The sequence below is a fragment of the Thermothelomyces heterothallicus genome (assembly GCF_042370625.1).
Source record: "Thermothelomyces heterothallicus CBS 202.75 unplaced genomic scaffold P884_scaffold_11, whole genome shotgun sequence".
Classification (NCBI taxonomy): domain Eukaryota; kingdom Fungi; phylum Ascomycota; class Sordariomycetes; order Sordariales; family Chaetomiaceae; genus Thermothelomyces; species Thermothelomyces heterothallicus.
In genome coordinates, this window is record NW_027192572.1 from 730,798 (window position 1) to 749,132 (window position 18,335).

At 50.9% G+C, this 18,335-nt stretch overlaps 4 protein-coding genes across 4 annotated transcripts; 1 reads left to right on the plus strand and 3 right to left on the minus strand.

Moving 5' to 3' along the window:
• Positions 1-3,464: 3,464 nt before the first annotated feature.
• On the minus strand, positions 3,465-4,770 carry P884DRAFT_329765 (uncharacterized protein). The gene is made up of 4 exons (XM_069445649.1): positions 4,688-4,770; positions 4,259-4,603; positions 3,884-4,165; positions 3,465-3,733 (listed from the first exon to the last, which is right to left on the minus strand). The coding sequence occupies exons 1-4, from the start codon at positions 4,737-4,739 to the stop codon at positions 3,573-3,575; spliced, it is 840 nt and encodes a 279-aa protein (XP_069297638.1). The 5' UTR covers positions 4,740-4,770; the 3' UTR covers positions 3,465-3,572.
• A 436-nt stretch (positions 4,771-5,206) lies between these two features.
• P884DRAFT_200446 (fungal-specific transcription factor domain-containing protein) lies at positions 5,207-8,016 on the minus strand (the record flags this gene model as incomplete). The annotated part of the gene is made up of 9 exons (XM_069438299.1): positions 5,207-5,307; positions 5,366-5,484; positions 5,552-6,460; positions 6,533-6,580; positions 6,633-6,830; positions 6,884-7,171; positions 7,228-7,468; positions 7,515-7,760; positions 7,926-8,016. 9 exons carry the CDS (start codon positions 8,014-8,016, stop codon positions 5,207-5,209), a joined length of 2,241 nt encoding a protein of 746 aa, XP_069297639.1.
• Positions 8,017-9,029: 1,013 nt separating this feature from the next.
• P884DRAFT_224011 (RNA dependent RNA polymerase-domain-containing protein) lies at positions 9,030-13,420 on the plus strand (the record flags this gene model as incomplete). Its single annotated transcript, XM_069439581.1, has 2 exons — positions 9,030-10,152; positions 10,213-13,420. 2 exons carry the CDS (start codon positions 9,030-9,032, stop codon positions 13,197-13,199), a joined length of 4,110 nt encoding a protein of 1,369 aa, XP_069297640.1. The 3' UTR covers positions 13,200-13,420.
• A 3,262-nt stretch (positions 13,421-16,682) lies between these two features.
• On the minus strand, positions 16,683-18,224 carry P884DRAFT_277697 (uncharacterized protein; the record flags this gene model as incomplete). The annotated part of the gene is made up of 4 exons (XM_069443105.1): positions 16,683-17,267; positions 17,313-17,936; positions 18,002-18,108; positions 18,158-18,224. 4 exons carry the CDS (start codon positions 18,222-18,224, stop codon positions 16,683-16,685), a joined length of 1,383 nt encoding a protein of 460 aa, XP_069297641.1.
• Between the last annotated feature and the right edge of the window lie 111 nt (positions 18,225-18,335).

An 18,335-nucleotide genomic window follows, 5' to 3' on the forward strand; every position in this document is an offset into this window, starting at 1 on the left:
ATCAAAGAACGAATTTTGACATCTAACTACCGATTATCGTTACCATTATCTATATAACTACAGATAGATGTTTTTTATATTTTACTTCTCGAACTAGTACCAAAAAATACTAAGATCGCTATAAATATCGAAGTAGAGGACAAAGAGGAAAAATAGGACGTCAAAGAAATCCTAGATTTATATATTATTAATAGGGAACTATAGTATCTAGTTAAATAGCTTGATTTTAGACTAGAAGACAACTTATAGGAACTAGTCAAGAACTTAAACTACCCTAAGAAACTCGAATAGTTCTATTGGCAGAACCCGGATTGGCTAAAGGCAAACCTAGGACAGAATCGAAGACGGCGCCCTAGTCAATAATATTAACGCCACCGTTAAGCTATACGTCTAGAACGGCCTCTAATTCCTACTACTCTACCGCCTCTAATTCGTCTAGATTTGACAAACCCTATGTAACTATATCTACCCCCTTCTCTACCAAAAACTCTCGTTACTTACGAACCTAAGTTAAACAGGCTAATACCTTAGAAGCTTTACATTAGTATTCTTATAACAAGGCTTCGGCCTCTTTCTCTTTAGCCTTTAAATGACGTTACTTATATATAATATAATCTACTACGCTATGATTAGCGATATACCTTTATAAGGGAACGAGAACCTATAAGAAGAAACTAGAACGCTAGAACCATTATAAGCACGACCCTAATACACGTAAGCCTTGTAGCGACAAGATTTTTTAATCATTTTATATACTCGGTTATACTCTATATAATAGGAATATACTATCACTATAAACCTATAATTAGAAATAAACTAAGCTAGATACTTATAACGGATAGACGCTTAGGACCTATATATATTAGATAGTATAATTAATAGTATAAAGGATAACAAGGAGCTAAGGAGAAAAATATATATAAAGATCGTAAGGGATATTAACGCTATTTAAAATAGCCTAAAGAGGGCTTTCAGGTTAAAAGCCTTAAAGGAGGGGCATCGTATCACAGAAATATATATATAGATACTACCTAGGCTACTAGCATAGACAGACCAATCAAGCCGAAGGAACGGAAGGACCAATCATAATATAAGAAGCACTATAATTACTACGCTTACTAGTGATCAGGGTAATCACCACCATACGATCACTTACGATCACCGTGATCAGGAGTAATCACTAGGGTTATATATATATATATAGATAGTCACTCGTTATAGTAGACTCTAGAGTTTACCAGTGATAGTAACTTACAATTACAGTACTCTTAATAGCATCGTACTACTGTAAGAGACAACTCTGTTGTTGTGAACCCTTTGGCTTCACCGAATCCCTTAGACGACCTGTACACTTGTCCCGCATCACTTACCTTCGTCTGAACCCTTTCAGAAGAAGTCTGAGTTAGGTTTGTCACACTATTATTCCTATCATTAGGGGTACAGTAGTAGTTAGGGGGATTATCATTACTATTATCGCTATCATTAGGGGAATTAGGATCTCTACTACTACTAGCTATAAAGTATAGTATTCTATACTATAATATACGTTTAGGCTAGCTAAGATTAAACCTATAGCTAATTTCGGCGCCTTTAGGGGGTATAGGAAAAGCTCTACTATTATAATATATATTTTCTATAAGGTTACTAACTTCCTATACTTCCTCTATAATAATATTAAGTCTAGCTAGGTTAAGGGAAGATCATTAACGACTAAGTAGTTATATATCCTCCTCTTCTTTATATCTATATATTATATTAACTATCTTCTTTATCTAGGTTACTACTCTACTAAGAACGTCCCTATACTATATTATATATATTTCTAATTTCTTAATACATTTAGCTAGTAGTATTATTATTACTAAAACTTCCTTTTCTAGGTAGAGGGTAAGTTAATCTTTAACTTCTACTATATAGGTTACAATTCTATAGTCTATCCTAGTAAGACCCTTTTCTATATTCTTATTAAATATCTTTATAAATTTACTAAGAAATCCTTTAGTAGTTTTAATAATATAGTCGGTTTAGGCCTCTAGCTAGGTAAATCGAAAATCTATCTTACTATTTAGCTAAGTAAGTGTTTCTTTATTAGTACCAAACTTGTTAGGTTTAGCTTACTCTATCTCGTATTCGTTAGCAAATTCTATTACTAATTCCATCTCTTATATAGGAGCTTCCTTTTCTTAAGATAGTTAACTACCAGGGTTAGGCTCTAATACCTATAAACTTATTAAAGGAGGTATTCCATAGTATCTTTAGAGTATACTTACTATATAGTTAGAGAGTTCCTTATATAATAGTTATTTAGTAGGGGAGTTTAGAGGATGTAGACGACCGGGAGGATCGTCTATAGGAAAAGATCTAGGTATTAATATAAGGTTCGCCTAGCCCGTTTATTAGGGGCAAACGAAGATAGATTTAAGGAGTTAAAAGGAAGAGGAATATCCTAGTTACCAAGTCACTAGGATAGAAGAAGGTAGGTAGATAGATAGTAACTACTCTAGTTACCAAGTCGCTAGGAATAGGAAGATAGATAGGGATGATTATCCTGGTTACTAAGTCGCTAGGAACAGGGAGATTTTGTGGTGGTTATAATAGAATTGCTTAGTCCGGTTACCAAGTCGCCGAAACTAAGCTTAACCATCGCGATATTAGTACTAAACTGATCGTTAGAGCGATACGAATCCAGTGCTGATGGTTGTTAGATGGTTGGTCGTAGTGCTCGCTACCATTTGATGGAGGTCTGGTTATAATAGTCAAAATAGTTCAAAGATCGATGTCCTCTATCAACGTTTGCTAGCCCTGTGGCTCTGTATAAGAAGAAGATGGGCATAAAGAACCCACCGTTTGCAGGCATCCACAGGGCTTACTAATCTAACCTTACATGATGGACGTGTCCACGGACACGTACTACATCAACGTGTCTACAGACGCGTCCATCATGTAAGGTTAGATAAGATAATTGGCCTGTGGAGTCTGTAAACGGTAGGTTCGTTGTGCCCATCTTCTTCTTATACAGAACCACAGGGCTAGCAAACGTTGATAGAGGACATCGATCTTTTGAACTATTTTGACTATTACTATAACCAGACCTCTATCAATGTGCAAAGGCGGGAGGGTACATAGGGGCCCGAAATCGAAGAGCTAAGTGGGGTGAATAATTTTTTTTTTCAGCAGAGCTAGTTTCGGCCACTGTTTTTGTGGGCTAAGAGCAATTATATTTAGTTTTCCTTTTGCTTCCTTTACTAGAAAGGGAGGGGAGACAATGGCAGTGATTATTCGGTACGGATTAGTTTTTCCGTCGGCATAATCTTGTGAAGCCAGCCCAGTGCGCCCTCATGGACGTCTTCCGGCTTGGCGGATGAGAATCTGGTGATTGTTAAACAATAAGAGAGCATTTTCCATCGGTATCATGGATGACGAATAAACTTCAGCACATGCCTCACCCCGCCCCACGCTTCTTCCGCCGTTTCCAAGATCTGGCTCTCGGGCAGCCGGAATCCTGCCCTTCCTCGCATCCCGGGCCGCAGCTCGACGGTATAAGCGTAGTCCGCCCCGAGGACCTCAAACGCCTAGTCCGCACTGTCTCCCGAAGTCGGGTACAGCAGCTCGCACGCCGTGCCCGCCCTGTACTTGCTGCCGTGGACCTTCCCCATCGCCTCGGCGAACTCGCCCGCCAGCCAGCTCACGGCGGAAAAGGGCGGGAGCTTCTTCTCGCAGGAGTAGCCGTATGCTAACCAGATAGTGGGAAGGGGCCCACGGAGTCCTGTTAGCGCACAGGGAAAAAAAGGAACAAAAGCAAGAGAGAGAAAAGATGGCTCAGGCACGGAACAAGGGAGGAGGTTGCGGTGTTAGGACGAAGGGGGAGGTCGTTGCGACCTACGGTACATGACCAGCTGCCCGAACGCGTGCCAGTCGATGAAGAGACGCACGCCCTGGCTCTCCTTGATCGCCTGTAGCTCTACCGCGAGGGAGCGCGTCTCGGGCGCATCGAGCGGCTTCGACCCTCGGTACGTGCTCCGGCACGGTCCGGTCGCAGCGCCCCCCTTCCTGTCCCAGTGGACGTCCCAGTTGCGGTTGAGATCGCGGCCGACGCAGGTCGTACCGCGCTGTCGTTGTCGGTTCTTGCGCCACATGCGGTTCTTCGTCTGGCTGTGGACGAAACCTGTATCCAGTTGTGGTTGGTGACTTTGTGCGGGAGGTAATGAGGGGGAGAAGCCGGTAAAGGAGTTTACTGGATCGAAGCGCAGCGACGTACCATCTGGGTTGACTATGGGAAAAATGTAAAAGTCAAAGCTGTCGAGGGCATGCTGGACGTCGCTGTCTGTGTGGTAGTGCTCGAGCAAACTGTAGGCGATGTACTCCGTAACCATGGTCGTGATCCACTCTCGAGCGTGGACAGTGCCGAAGAAGACGACTGCGGGATTTAGACCAGGGCCAGATCGACCAAATATGTGGACACCCTCGATCGGTCTCTTTTCGAAAGACTTGCCCGCGAGAAAAGTCCGGGATAGTGAGCGGTGTGCGTGTGACAGGCCGTGGATATATCTGACATGAGCTGCGTAGTCATGGTATAGCTCGAACCAAGCCGATGAGTTTAGGGCTGGGTTGGTTAGCAGGATTGTGCCTAGGCAAGCAAGGGCAGAGCACCTTTTGGGAGGGTTAGAGTGGCCAACGGAGTACCTACACTCATTTACAGGGGAACCACTAGGCGTTGTTGTTTTGACAACGACTGGCATGCCCAAACAGAGATGGAAGATGACGATAACAAATGCGGCGAAAGCCCTCATTCTGGGTGCATGAGAGCGCCTTGGCGTTGGGTTACAACTGGGCACAAACCAGCAGTGCAACCAGCAGAATGTTTCTTGGTTGTACCTACATCTCTCGCACCTTCCGGTAGCAATATCCCTCTAACTTGTTGCAGCGCCGCATCCTATAAGGAAGGAAAGCCCTTCATCTTCTGCTGAACATACCTACCATGTTTTGGCGATCGCGGCAGGAGCTGTCCCTTCTTGGCCTCAGCTGGAGCCGCATACACTTCTAGCTCTATCTACGACGACATTGAGCCAGATAGGAAGGAGAAACAACATCGCGATTTGTGGAAATGGCGATAGGGTATTGGGTTTTCGAACTCGAAGCCCCAGTGATGATTTTTTAGGTAGGTTTATAAGTCATGATGGTGCATACCTCTCATCAACTGGTTCACTCAAAAATAGAACTGTTGCTGGGTTGGTTGCCCAGGAGGCGGATGGGCGAGAAAGTCAAAGTTCATCGCGTCCATTCCGGTATTGAACGGGTCAGGTGATTCTGATCAGGGTGCGTTAGTCCCGGATGCTTACTAGGGTTTGGAACCGACATTGCTCACCCCAGAAAATGGAATCATACAAGTCCATTGGCGACATGTAGCTGGCCGGGTCAAAGGCAGCAATATCAGGGAGCTGCTGCTGTGCACCGGGTACAGGAGGCGTCTGGGAAAAGGGAATCCTGCAACATTATGTTAGCGAACCGCCTTTTTCCCCCGGGGAGTCAGGTGCGCTCGGAGAGCACCTACCCGGCGGAGAAGTCGGCCACTGAACCGCCGCTCTGCTGCTGTAGTTCCGTCATGGCCAACGCCGCGTTCTGGTGCGGGTCCAGGGTGGCCGGCACAGCCCGAGGGTCTTGGGCCAGCGCACCGTTGCCGGGAAAACCGGGTGCCTGCATCTGCGGCAACGGCGTGCGCGCGCCTGACCCCGGGCCGGAAAGACTGCTTTCCCGCTTGATCGGGGGGGCTACCACGGACCCATGATCGTAGATGTTCTTGAGCGCCGCCAGAGCCCGAGACAGCGGGCCAGAGAGCTCAATGTCAAGATCCGACTTGCGGATGTGAGGCTGGGGCGACGTCTGATCCTTGGCCGCCGTCGCCGACAGGGCTGAGATAAGGTCTCCTTGCAGCTGGCGGACCTCTGGGTCTGCTTTTGTCTCGCCCAAGATACCAAGGAGAACGGCCGAGGATAAGCCATGGTAGGTGAAGGCCCAAGACCGGGTCGGTATGACGGACAACTGGTGCATTGCCAGGAACATTCGCACCGTCTCGGTCAGATTAGCCTTGCACCTGTCTGCCAAAAATTTTCTCTGCGTCGCGTCAAGATGGTTGCTATCGCGTCTTATCAGCGCCGGTCGGCAGCAGACCGATATCATGAACGAAGTGTGTAGCCGGATGGCAAAGTGCTGGAGCCTATCTAGGGCGGACTTGCACGTCTCCTTGCTGCGTAATTGGATCGACAACTTGCTGCGAATGTTCTCGACTGCTGCACAGTTATCGAGAATTTGTTCGTATGTGGCAGTTGCGATAGCATCGGGATTCAACCTTTGGGAGATGATCTGGCAGAGGTTGAACATGGCTTCAAGGTACGCCCATCCTTCGGTGTTCGCGGTCGGCGACATTGGTATTGGACAACAAGGGATATTCGTCATCGGAGAGCTGCTCAGAGGTCAGCAATGGCCCCGTTCGCGAGGGGCCGGTGGGGGATGCAAGGGAGTCTGTTTGCCTCACCGGTCGAAAGACAACGAAGTCAAAGTGTCATGCCAAAGACAAGTCCACCTAATGGAGTCAGAATTTGCCCAAGGAAGCGCGCCGGGGTTGAGCGGCTTACCATAGTTTTCTCCTTGCCATCTCCTTTCTGGCGGCGTCTGGGGTCTGCCGTCCATCAAGTGGTTGTGCTCTATGCAACCCAAGTGACTGTGCCAATCGGCAGGTGAGACCGAGCAAGGCCCAAGATGCCTCGGCCTTCATGTCGTTGAGTAGCACGAAACTCGTCATGAGCAGCGCTTGGATCGAGTCCAGGTTCGGCCTACGCTATTAGCAAAGGTAGCGATAGAGTGGCTGAGCAGCGTGCTTAAGTACCTTAGCAGAAAGTTCCCCAGCCGGAGAAAGTGAAACGATATCTGGATGTACTTTTGCGAGTCCCTCGTCCGCACGTGGTAAGGAGAGTCATGGTATTGGGAGCCGACAGCGAGGACTGCAAAGAGTATGGCCAACCAGGAGGCCGATACAGGTTTTGTAGACTTGATGGAAGATCTGGCATTTTTTGCTCGCTCCTCAAGGTAAACCATCAAGCGTGACTCCAGGTCATCGATATCAATGACGAAACCCCAAAATGGCTGGGGTATTTCCTTGTACGTCCGGAAGAGCCTGGCGGAACCGGTCAGCATATTCTTCCTCTTGGCAATGTTCAGGACAACACCCACTTCATGACCTCGCGGTCGGAGGGAAGTTCGGACGAGATGTCCAAGGTCAACCGGTCCAGATGGCGCGACGACATAAGCGGAAAGGGAGCCGAATTGTCCAGGCCGAGTAGGGAGCGCATGTCTTGGCGGATCCCGTTGACCTCCTGGGGCTCGCTGACGGAGGTTTGTTCTCGTAGGAGGGCTGGTATGCTGTTCTGGCCTACATACCGGGCCGTTTCGGTGTTGTCTGGGTCTATAAACACTCCATGTGAGAAATAGTTACTCTCAGGACGCACAGCATTACTTACCGTAAGCACGTATGGCCTCGCGCGCTTCGTTACTTTGGCTTCTAGATTCTTGTCGGTCCGGCGACCGCGACCTCTTCCTGCCAGAGGTAGGGTGTTCCGAGCTTGTCGAGACGCTCTTCCCGGTAGTAGCTGACCTGTTGGGCTTGTAGGAGCACAGCTGGGGATGCTCCCTCTTGACGCAGTTCTCACACGGGCTCTTGTTGTCGCACTTGACTTTCCTCTGGCGGCACGGCCAGCAAGCAGTACCTGTGACAACAACGCCGTCTGAGTAAATTGTTCCCCTCACTGATCGGGCGGCGGGCAATGCCAACCCAGATACCAGTGGCGCAGATAACACTATCGCAATAGTCCACTTGGTCCTCCGGGCTTGCGGGACTTCGGTGCATCCGGCAACAGGCGAAAATCACTTACCGTATCGTACTTTGCGATGAGAATGGATGATGCGGCTTGCCTCCTCAGGCGTCAGATCCTCGATGCTCGGGCTCTTTTGGCTGTCCGACATTTTTCCTATCAGGGGGGAGCGGGCCCCGAGACAGAGGAGTGAAAGTGTAGGGGTCGTGGATGGGGTGCCTCGAGGAAAATCCGAGCGAGAACCGAAAAGTCACCAATCGAGGGCTGCCCCCGTCGGAGAAGTGGGGTAGCAAATGCCCTGAAAAGGAGGATCCTTTGATGATTAACGCTTAAAGCTATGCGGGCTACACGTGTAGATAGGCACGCTAGACAACTCGGAGCGATCTGGAATGGGACGCCGGGTGTTGAATACCGATGCAAATCCGAAGCGTCGTTTGGAAGCGAAAGAAAGAAGCCGACGAATCTTCGATTGGGTCAGAGCGGGAGTGGGGAATCTCGGGATTGGCGGAAGAGCTGGTGCTGGAGCGGGGACCAGAGCGCCCCAAGAAAGAACTCGGAGGTGCCCACATAATCGTGCAGATGCCGCAGTGCAAAGAGATTCGGTAACAGACTTGCATAATCTCGATCATTATCTCTCTTCTTGTTCACATTATGGGTATCAATGTTCTCTGAGCCATCTAACTAGTTGATCCATTACCACGGGGGACCTTGCGCAACTTTCAAACCTACGCGATTTGGGAGAGACGCGTTGAAGCAGGCGTTTGAACAAAGCCCGATATAATTTATGGGACCGCGATATGTGAGACTTAAAGAACAACATGTGGCAGCTGGGTGAATTCGACACTATTTAATAGGCTTTCCATCCCAAGTTCACCTGCTCCTCCCTCATTACAGAGCAACTTTACGAGGATGTGATTGGCCCACGCCCCTGGTGCATTGAGGCCCACCCGCCTCAAAGCTTCCATTATTACTTAGTTACTCTGGTATGTACCCGTATCGGATGACCGCAGTTGGGTTCCCAAGCGCCGCAGCCGCCTTTCCCCCCTACCAGGGTGCCCATTGCAGCGATAATTATAACTTTGCGCCAACCTCGAATGGCTCGCCAACTTGCAATTGCATCTTTGCTTCAGCTCAAGCTAGCTCGATCGACGCCACAAAGAATCCATGGTCGCGCTTTCCGTAGCGGCGTTACCAGTGACGCCTGACAAGAACTCGAGAGACAAGATTGAGATCGAGAAGGTAGTCCGCAAACTCAATACCGAGTATGGAGTCGGCATTCAGATCCCCGACCCCACCCTCAGCCCGAACGAGCGCCGGAATCTCGGGTCTCAAGACGAGCAGTTTGCGCGGTGGGATCGCATTCACCGCGGCATTCAGTTTCTATACTACCAGCGCGGAGATGTCTTAGAACAGGCCCTTTGCTCTTTCTTCAGCGAGGCAAAGGCCGCAAGCCTGCGCTGGGCGCGGAAGCCTCGTGCCAATCCCGGGACCTTCCCGTCGACACGCACTCCTTCCAAGGTGCAGACCGCGGATCAGCAGGAGAATCTGCAAAACATCCTGATAAAGGTCATCAACGACTACAAGGCCCGCATGACTCCGAGCCTGCGGCTCCCCAAACCCAGTGGCGCCGCTGTTGTCGCACGCCCGGGCGACGAGTCAGACGCGAGCTCGCCCAAGTCGGCTTCCGAACCCCCTAGCTCTGCTAGCTCCAAGCGGTCTTTTGATAGGGACGATGACCACGAGTTCAAGCGACCGAGAGCCAAGGAATTTTCAGCACTGCGCTATCAATCACCGGCTTTAGATGCTCTCGATAACGTACCAAGCCGTCGACGACTCGGTGGTGCTCGGACAGACTGGTCTCCTGAGCGTCGCCGCGTAGACGAGGAGCCGGGCATTTCTAGTATTGCCGCCAGCAGCAGCAGCAGCAGCAGCAACGTTTCCAGTCTTTTTAGTCATAGCGAGGGACAGCAACTAAGCCAAACCACGCAAGACGAGGATGTACACGAGAAGCGCCTCCTGGCCACGAGAGGTTTGGCATTTTCGCCGCCGCTACACTGTGATCTTCCTCGTAGATCCGCGCCGCAGGCGTCCGCGTTCGAAGAATTGGGATACCCCGTCCAGCATCCTTCACAGCGGTCATCTACATCTAGTGGCGATGGCTCGGGCTTCGCTGGCTCTAGCAATGCTTCACTGGGCAAGACTTTGGAGACTCCCCGAAGCCGAGGTGATCGCCTTTCGGAAGCGCGCAAGCCTAGCGCCATTCACTCGAGGCTACAGAACATCTGGCGTGAGTGATTGACCCAGATATCTCGGCATGATCCCTCTCTCTAATTCTGTACATGCATAGCGAAGTTCCCAGCCTGGCTCCATGATGCGCCGCTTGCCATTGCTTGGGAGATTACCCGAATCTGTCTTCATTGCAAAGTTGATCTCGAAGACAGCGCCCTCAAATACGACCCCTCATGGGCGAGCTCGGATATGCTTACCATCTGGAAGAGTCTGATGCAGCTCGATGTGTTCCGTGGGAAGTCGTTCCCCGAGCGACCATCGGCCGAAGTCTTTGCGGCCGCCCTGACGAGTTTTGAAAGCAGGGGAAACGCGGTGGTGATGTCGGCCACACTGGAATTTAACCCCGAGGAAGACGGTCCTCTCTTTCTGCTCGACATGAGGCCGCTTCAATTTGATGAAGGCTGCAGGCTGACCAGGCGCTTCGGTCCGGATCGTTTTCTGGAGGTTCTTATTCCATCGCCCACTGCGCTGAACGCGCCTCCGATCATCAAAAAGACAGAAGGAGCTGCAGAGGAGATCATCCGATGGTTGACCCAGCAGCCACACTTCTTGGTCGGACGGCAGTGGCAGGCGTTCTTTTCAAAGGATGCAGGATACAGAAAGCCGGCAAAGGATTTCACGCTCGGCCCTGATGCCAAAGCCATATCCAAAGAGAGGGTGCATTTCTTTGCGGAGAGCGGTCCTAACTTCCGGCCCGTAGTCATCCGCGCGCGGCACGACATCCCCACAGACACCGTACAGCAGCGAACACAGCTCAAGGTGAGCCAGATGTTGGATTGGCTGTTACAGCTGGAAAGTAATAGGGAGCAACCCTACTTAAAGCTTTTCTCGCGTATCCAGCTGGGCCTTAGCAAAACAACTCCGACCGTAACCTTTGAGCCCGGCCAGATCATCCATCGGCCCGAGGACATCCTGTCTCCCACCAAGAAGGTCATGAACGATGGAATCGGCCGCATGTCACGCAGCGTTGCGAGAAAGATTCGCGACCTCCTTGGGCTGACCGATATCCCCTCTGCCATTCAGGGGAGGATCGGGTCGGCCAAAGGGATGTGGCTGATGGATGTGACCGATCATGGCGATGCTGATTGGATTGAGACATACCCGTCGCAACGCAAATGGAACTGCGATGACGCTGATGATCCTTTTCACAGGACACTCGAGGTCCGCAAGGTAGCGTCAGAGCTGAAGCCAGCTAGCCTGAACCTACAGTTCTTACCTGTCCTGGAGGACAGGGCTATAGATAAGGAGGCTATGAGATGCGCCATTAGTAACCGCCTTCTTAATGACCTGGCCAAGCAGTTTGAAGATCAAAAGACGGCCCTCAATCGCCCGTTACAGTTCCGGCAGTGGGTTAATGAAAACTCGAACAACAACCGACCCGAGCGCGTCAAACACGGCCAAGTGCCCTTTCTTGGTGGGCTCCCCGCAGACAAGAATGAGATCCTCACCCTGCTTATGAATAGCGGCTTTGACCCGAAATCGCAAAGGTACCTTCGAGATCTGGCTTGGGAGCTACAGAAGCAAAAGTGCGACACGCTCAGAACCAAGCTTAACATCAAAGTTGGCCGGTCTGCTTATATCTATATGGTAGCAGACTTCTGGGGCGTCTTGGAGGAAAACGAGGTACACGTGGGCTTCTCCTCCAAGTTCAGAGACGAGTTGGACGGGGTTTCCTACACGCTTCTGGCCGATTGCGACGTCCTTGTCGCTCGTTCGCCGGCCCACTTTGTCAGCGATATACAAAAGGTGAGGGCTGTATTCAAGCCCGAGTTGCACGCTCTCAAGGATGTCATTGTGTTCTCTACGAAAGGAGACATCCCCCTTGCCGATAAGCTGTCGGGGGGCGACTACGACGGGGATTTAGCTTGGGTATGTTGGGATCCTGAAATCGTCGACAACTTTGAGAACGCAGAGGTGCCCGTCGAGCCGGACCTTTCTGCTTACCTCCGTAAGGACAAGACGACGTTCGATGAGCTGGTGTGCCGGACCGGGAAGACGGGCCGTCGCGCTTGCCATGATGCCGTCTACGACATGATCGACAAGAGCTTCCAGTTTGCCATGCAGCCAAACTACCTGGGTATCTGCACAAACTACAAAGAGAGGCTGTGCTACTACAACAATAGTGTCAGCGACGAAGGTGCAGTCCTTTTAAGCAGCCTCCTCGGCAAGTTGGTCGACCAGAGCAAGCAGGGCATCATCTTCACCGCCGACAGCTGGGACCGGCTACGGAGGGACAAGTTCCCCGGCAAGATGTACCTGGACGACCCCGCTTACAAAGGGAATCACTGGTCCGGGCCCGGAGAGCCGAGCCACATCATCGATTACCTCAGATTCTCCGTCGCGAATCCCGCCATCGATCACGAACTCCAGTCCTTGCATGAGTCCATGGGACCCGAGTCCTCGGCCGGAGCGTCCGATGGCACCACGCCCTCGTGGGATCCGGACCTGACCACGTACTACGAGCACCTGAAGGGCCTGGCCAACGACACGAGGTCACGTTCGCTCAAGTCACTCCTAGACGCGCTCCAGAGGGCCATCGGCTCCGCGGAGCTCGAGTGGAAGCGTACCATATTCAGCCGCAGCAGCACCCTCAGCTACCCGGACAGGGTCAAGAAGGTCTACGCGAAGTGGCTCGAGATCGACTTCGTCTCGGTCAGTAGCCGGTGTTCCCACGGAATCGGAATCGGCTCTAAGCTGGCCGGTCTGTTGGAGCAGCCGTTTTTGGCCGAACGCGGGGCGGGCGCAACCAGCTACTGGGCCCTGCTCAAGGCCAGCACGGCGTTCAAGCTCTACTACAACACGAGCCCCAAGTTTGTCTGGCAGATGGCGGGCTACCAGCTCGCATTCATCAAGGCGCAGGTGAGCTCGGGCGTTGGGGGCATGCCGGTGCTGGTGACGCCCCTCATGTATGCCGGTCTGGCTACCGACGGGCGGTTCGTCAAGCAGTACGTGGCGCGGATGGAGGGGGATGGTTCCCAGTATCATGACGCGGAGGGTGGTCGGGATAGTGGCGACGAGTTTGAGTGGGAAGACGACGTCAATTAGCGCTGGAGTATGGCGTTGATCAATTATCACTTTTCTTGCGTCTTTGTTTCCCAGGTTCTTTTTTCTATTATTGGCAATCTAACTGCCCCAAGCCGACTTCGTGGGTGTCTTGCACTGACATATGCCAAATCAGCATAGTTTTTTTTTTCTGGGACAAGCAAGCTAAGAGTTAGTTTATCTTGAGCAGTCGTTCCGCACTCTGATAGGGGTTTTTCTCGAAGTCAAAGGTTTGCATTATCTGGATTGATGCCAGTGTTGGTTCTTGTTGCAGCTGCCTAAGAGTTTCCATTCTCAATGGCGGCGCCTCCAGCTATTTGAGGAGGGAGGACGGGAGAGGGGCAAGGAAGCCCATAGACCGAACACCGTCTTGCATTTTGCAAAGTCCCTCTTCTACCTCTCAAGTTCATGTCAAACACTTTACTGTTTTGTTGTGCATTGAGAGCAACACTCAGAAGTTCTGAAACCGTCCTCTTGGGCGAGGGAGCTACACAGTAGAAAGGAGAAAGAGGCGGTGCTTGCGGGGGCTTCCAACCTGCGGAGACAAAGGGCCGTCTCTGCTAGAAGGGCAATGCGCCTTTAGAAGGATCAAGTAGGTTGAGGCTCCAATAAACCTGCACTCATCCTTTCTATTGTGCCCTCGGAGGGATGACAATGATCGGGCTGCATGGACCGCGAGTGACATGTGATCGCAGCTCGATCAACGTTCAAGCACGGGTCAACCGTGCCTTTTGGACAAGAAACTTGACCATAGCAAGACAGTAGTTTTAATGTACTAAATCACAAATCTACAGTGGCCGTTGCTTATTTTGGGAATTCTTGCCAGGCCATAATTATATAATTAGGTGACATTAGCGGGCAGCATGACAGGATAATTATTGTCCCAACGCCGCAGATCTAATCGGTTTGTGGTGCTCAACCACTACAACGTGGGTGTTCGTGATTGCAAGTAATTCAAGAAAAAAAAGGACTGTGGTTCTCATCTCGAGGGAAGAGTGCGTTGAAGGGGCGAGTGGAGCGCACAGAATGTTGCTTGTCATGGGTGTGGGAGCAGAGTGGGAGGACAACGAAAAAAAAAAGCCCAAAACAAAAATAATCCAACATGATTCGAAATGGCGACCTTGCAAATATGCACCACAGATAGTACCACTATACAAAACACCTTAGATAGCACCTAGATCCATTTGTTTATGGCCCTGGGGAGGGATTAAGAAGCCTGGAATGCACGTGTCGATGTAAGAGCCACGTCAGTGCATGACACCGCATGCTAACATGTGAAACTTGGATCTGTGGCCGGGTTTGGGCGCCCTTGTAGCCTCCCATCCTGGCTGTGGTTCCCAAACGGGAACCGGCTCTCCGTTTTGGTTCCCATAGGTTATGAGCCCTCTTTTCGGGGGCTCCTACAGTTATTTGATAGTCTTCAAACTGCAGCTACTTTCGATCATCAACCGCTATCCAAGTGCTTTCCTGGCACACTATTTCCTTCACTGTCGATTCTGAGCCGTGAGCAGCAGACTGAGCAGAGTATCAAAAGGAGTATGAGCACATTCCGGTGCACCTCAAGAAGCTATTATGTTTCACCAGGAGGCTTGCCGGTCGACTGCGATTCAGACCAAACTATATCTATCATGATCGCGGGGTCTTCCTTGACGCTAACAGTGGCGGAACGAGTCGAGGGCGAGAGAGCGAAGGATCTTTTCAGGCTCGGGTGTAATATACAGTACATACGTGACGAGGAGTCTAAGACACTGGACGGGCGGGACCAAAATAGAGTAGGGCTAGCATACCCTACAGGGCACAGGGCGTGCTGTCATACCAATGGTTTGGGAACGGTATAGCCAGAGGCAATTATCTTTTCACCTCGCCAATTAGCTACGCCTCACGTTACCTACCATAGCCAATAAAAAAGAGCTGCCATACATCCTGCTGCCTGAACGGAAAGTTCGGATCGCGTTATTTCTGTGAAGTTTCTAAGGGAGCTGGGCTGATAGCACTTACAGATGTGCACTTAGATGAAGACTCTCTGGCATTTTGCGGGGTATAAATGTGAAAGCGCTTGAGGGGTGACGCAAGGGGATCTAAGCCAATGAAAGTTCCAAGCTAAATACAAAATACAGGCTGGACCACTTTTTAAGACTCTTTCCGATTTCTTGACTCTTTCCTATTTCGGCAATAACACGTTTTCAATGCCATTTCCTATTTTGCAAGCAGTTCGTCTGTCTTACCTACGCACTACGCTATATCCGTGCCGTATATCGGCCGGCAAGTGGTTGGACGCCCTCATAGTCACAAACGTCTTCCTACACTCCGCAGGCAACGACGCGTTAATTATAATAGCTCAATCATTCCGTGGCCCGCGCACCAACTGACATGCCTTCCGTCAGTGGCTATCAGAGAGTACATTTGACATCGAGGTTTATCGGTGTCCGGACTCCCGCTCCTCGCTGGGGGAAGACAGTCCTCTTTATCGCCTTTCTCGACGGAGCATGCAGCATCTCGAGGCAGGCAACGGCCGTCCGACAACTGCTCTGTCTCAGCGGTGTCGGAAGAGCCACCAGGCAGAGCGTACAGGTAGGGGGAATGCGATGTCCGCATCAATCCTGAACGCGACGACGTCGCTGCCTCGCCGGGAGTCCCCGCCTTTCCGCCAACCTCGCACAGCGGCTGCGGCATTGTCGTGCTGTCGGTTATGAAGAAAAAAAAAACGATGCCAGGACCAGATTGCGTTTACTGCGACACTCGTGAAGTTACGGCTGGCGGTGACGTTAGTCGACGAGGGTTGAATCTCGGGCCGCCGGCGGGTTTGTTCGGGCAGTATGACATCTGGGAGTCGGCAAATTGTAAGGACTAATTACGCCCGAATTGCCGCAGGATCACGTGGCCGTCATGGCATTCGCTCTGGCATTGCTTCTCAGGTACTCCCCCTTTCCTACAGGTGCATCCTGCAGAGCCACACCAGCCACAGGCTTACCCTGTGGCAGTCGTCTTCTGTTGTCCCAAGACCGCCACGAGATATATAATATCATCATGGCCGAGTACGGTCAGCCATGGAAGGACTACATCCGGTCCGGCAGTTCGGCGGCACAGCCTAATTAATTACCGCTCGAACCAGGGATGAGGTGGCTGACCTTTCGGGATCAGACGCCTTCATCCAAAATTCCATGGCTGTGACCGCAGACGAGGTCGATAGTATGGTCACAATGTAGTGCGTTACATCGTAACTAGTGACGGTGGTCGGCAGGCCCGCACCAAGCCGCCACTCGAGTTCCTGGGACCAGAAAACTTTTAATTACATTATATAGCACTAGGGACCGTTTCTCACTGACATTCACCAACAAATAGACCATTTTTATACGCCGGCTCATACCTCTGCAGGTGCAGTTACTTCCGTCGGTCTCGACGCGTCCGCTAGAGCTTAGTCCCCCCGTCTAACCACGGACATGCTGATCTCACCCGTGATATACGTTTTAAAAGCCCAACCTCCCCTCATCTCGGCCCGGTTGCCTTAGAAAGCGGGGCAACATCAAAGTCCAAACCCAAGGGCAACTGATCGATGGCAGAGCAGATATTCTTGAAATGCTCGGGCATCCACGTATCATAGACGTTTTTCGTAAATTGATATGCCGTCCATTTTTCCTTGCCGTCTAGCGCGGTGAAAGAAAATGCATAGATCGGGTGTCGGTAGTACTTGGTATCTTGTCCGTTTATCACCGGGTAGTGGCCGTAGATCCGTACCGACCGGTGGTCATGCGAGACGGAGAATACGAGGATCTTCCGGTTGACCTCATCCTCACGCTTGACAATACGGAAGAGCTTAACGATGCCCCGTACCGTAAGGGTTATACTATGGGCGTTCTGCCGGTCTGCGATATCGAGCGAGGCGACCTCGCAAGTCAGGAACGGGAAGTACATATAGTACGTAGCTATAAAGAAGGACTGATCCCTGGTGATAAAGTCACCAATGAATGGCGATAACTTGGCAAGCTGGTCCTTAATAAATGCGTCTCGTTTAAACCCAACAGAGTAGTCGGGCTGTAGGCAGGTATCATTAGTTAGAGGGATCGAGTTGTCCTACCCTTCGTTAACGCTCTCTATTAGGATGTCAAGGTGTTTTACACCGAATGTCGCAAGACTTTCAGCTAAAGGAATAATAAGCCGAGTGATATCTTGAATGACTCGCGCCTCATTTTTGTGATCTATCTTCCGGCATGTCGTTTCGAAGATATCGTCGCGGAAGAGTGTATCGCCGGGGACTGGCTGTGTCTTCTCTCGGAGAGACTGACAAAGAGCCTGGCTAGCGCTAGCTATGCCTAACGGATCTTTGGTCATATAACTGCCTTTGAGCTCGAGCAGGACATTATAACGCTGGTCTCGGTATGGCACGCTCTTCCCCTCCCTCGGCTTCTGGTCGCTAGGCGTTGTCCAGGATGTAGTAGAGTTTGATCGCTTCCGGGACAGATTAGACGAGAATTTCTTTCGTGCAAGTGGTAGACGTTCCATAGTAAAATCTGTCTTTGAGGTCTCTTCCGGCCAGTCCTTCTCTGGCCAGCGTCCCTCCTTTTCCCAGAACGCAATTAGGTCAGTATGTTTGTGGACACCGCTGATAATCGCTGGCTCGATAAATGCGTCTTCCGTATGTTGTCGCTTCGGTTCTGGGTGTGGATCTGGGCTGGTCTCGAGTACGTGTTCGATTGAGTGCTTGCGCTCGCGACCTCTGCTCTGGACAGGCGCCGGTTGTTCCTATAGATCCCATGACCTAACTTAGCTTGTGAACCATATGATAAAAGGAAGGATAAAGAGCATACTTTTGGAATCGGCGTCTCACCGGGTGTAGTTGGATGTAGGCGATTGCGTTCGGCGCGCCTGCTTACGCGCTTTCGAGAACTGTCTTTACGCGGCCGGAGTCGATTTCCTGTAAGCGTCAGCGGAAGATGTCCTCTGGCGCTACGAGGAATAAGTACCTTGATTATTCGACGCCGGCGATGGGAGAGCCTTCTGGGCCGCTGTTTGGGCTCGAGTGCGGGCCATGGCGATGAGAGGGGAGGGGAGGACGAGGTCCTGATAGAGTGACGTCTGGGGAATGGATGGCTATGAGCGTGCAGGAATGGGATCCACTAATCGTTAAGTGCCCTTCAGAAA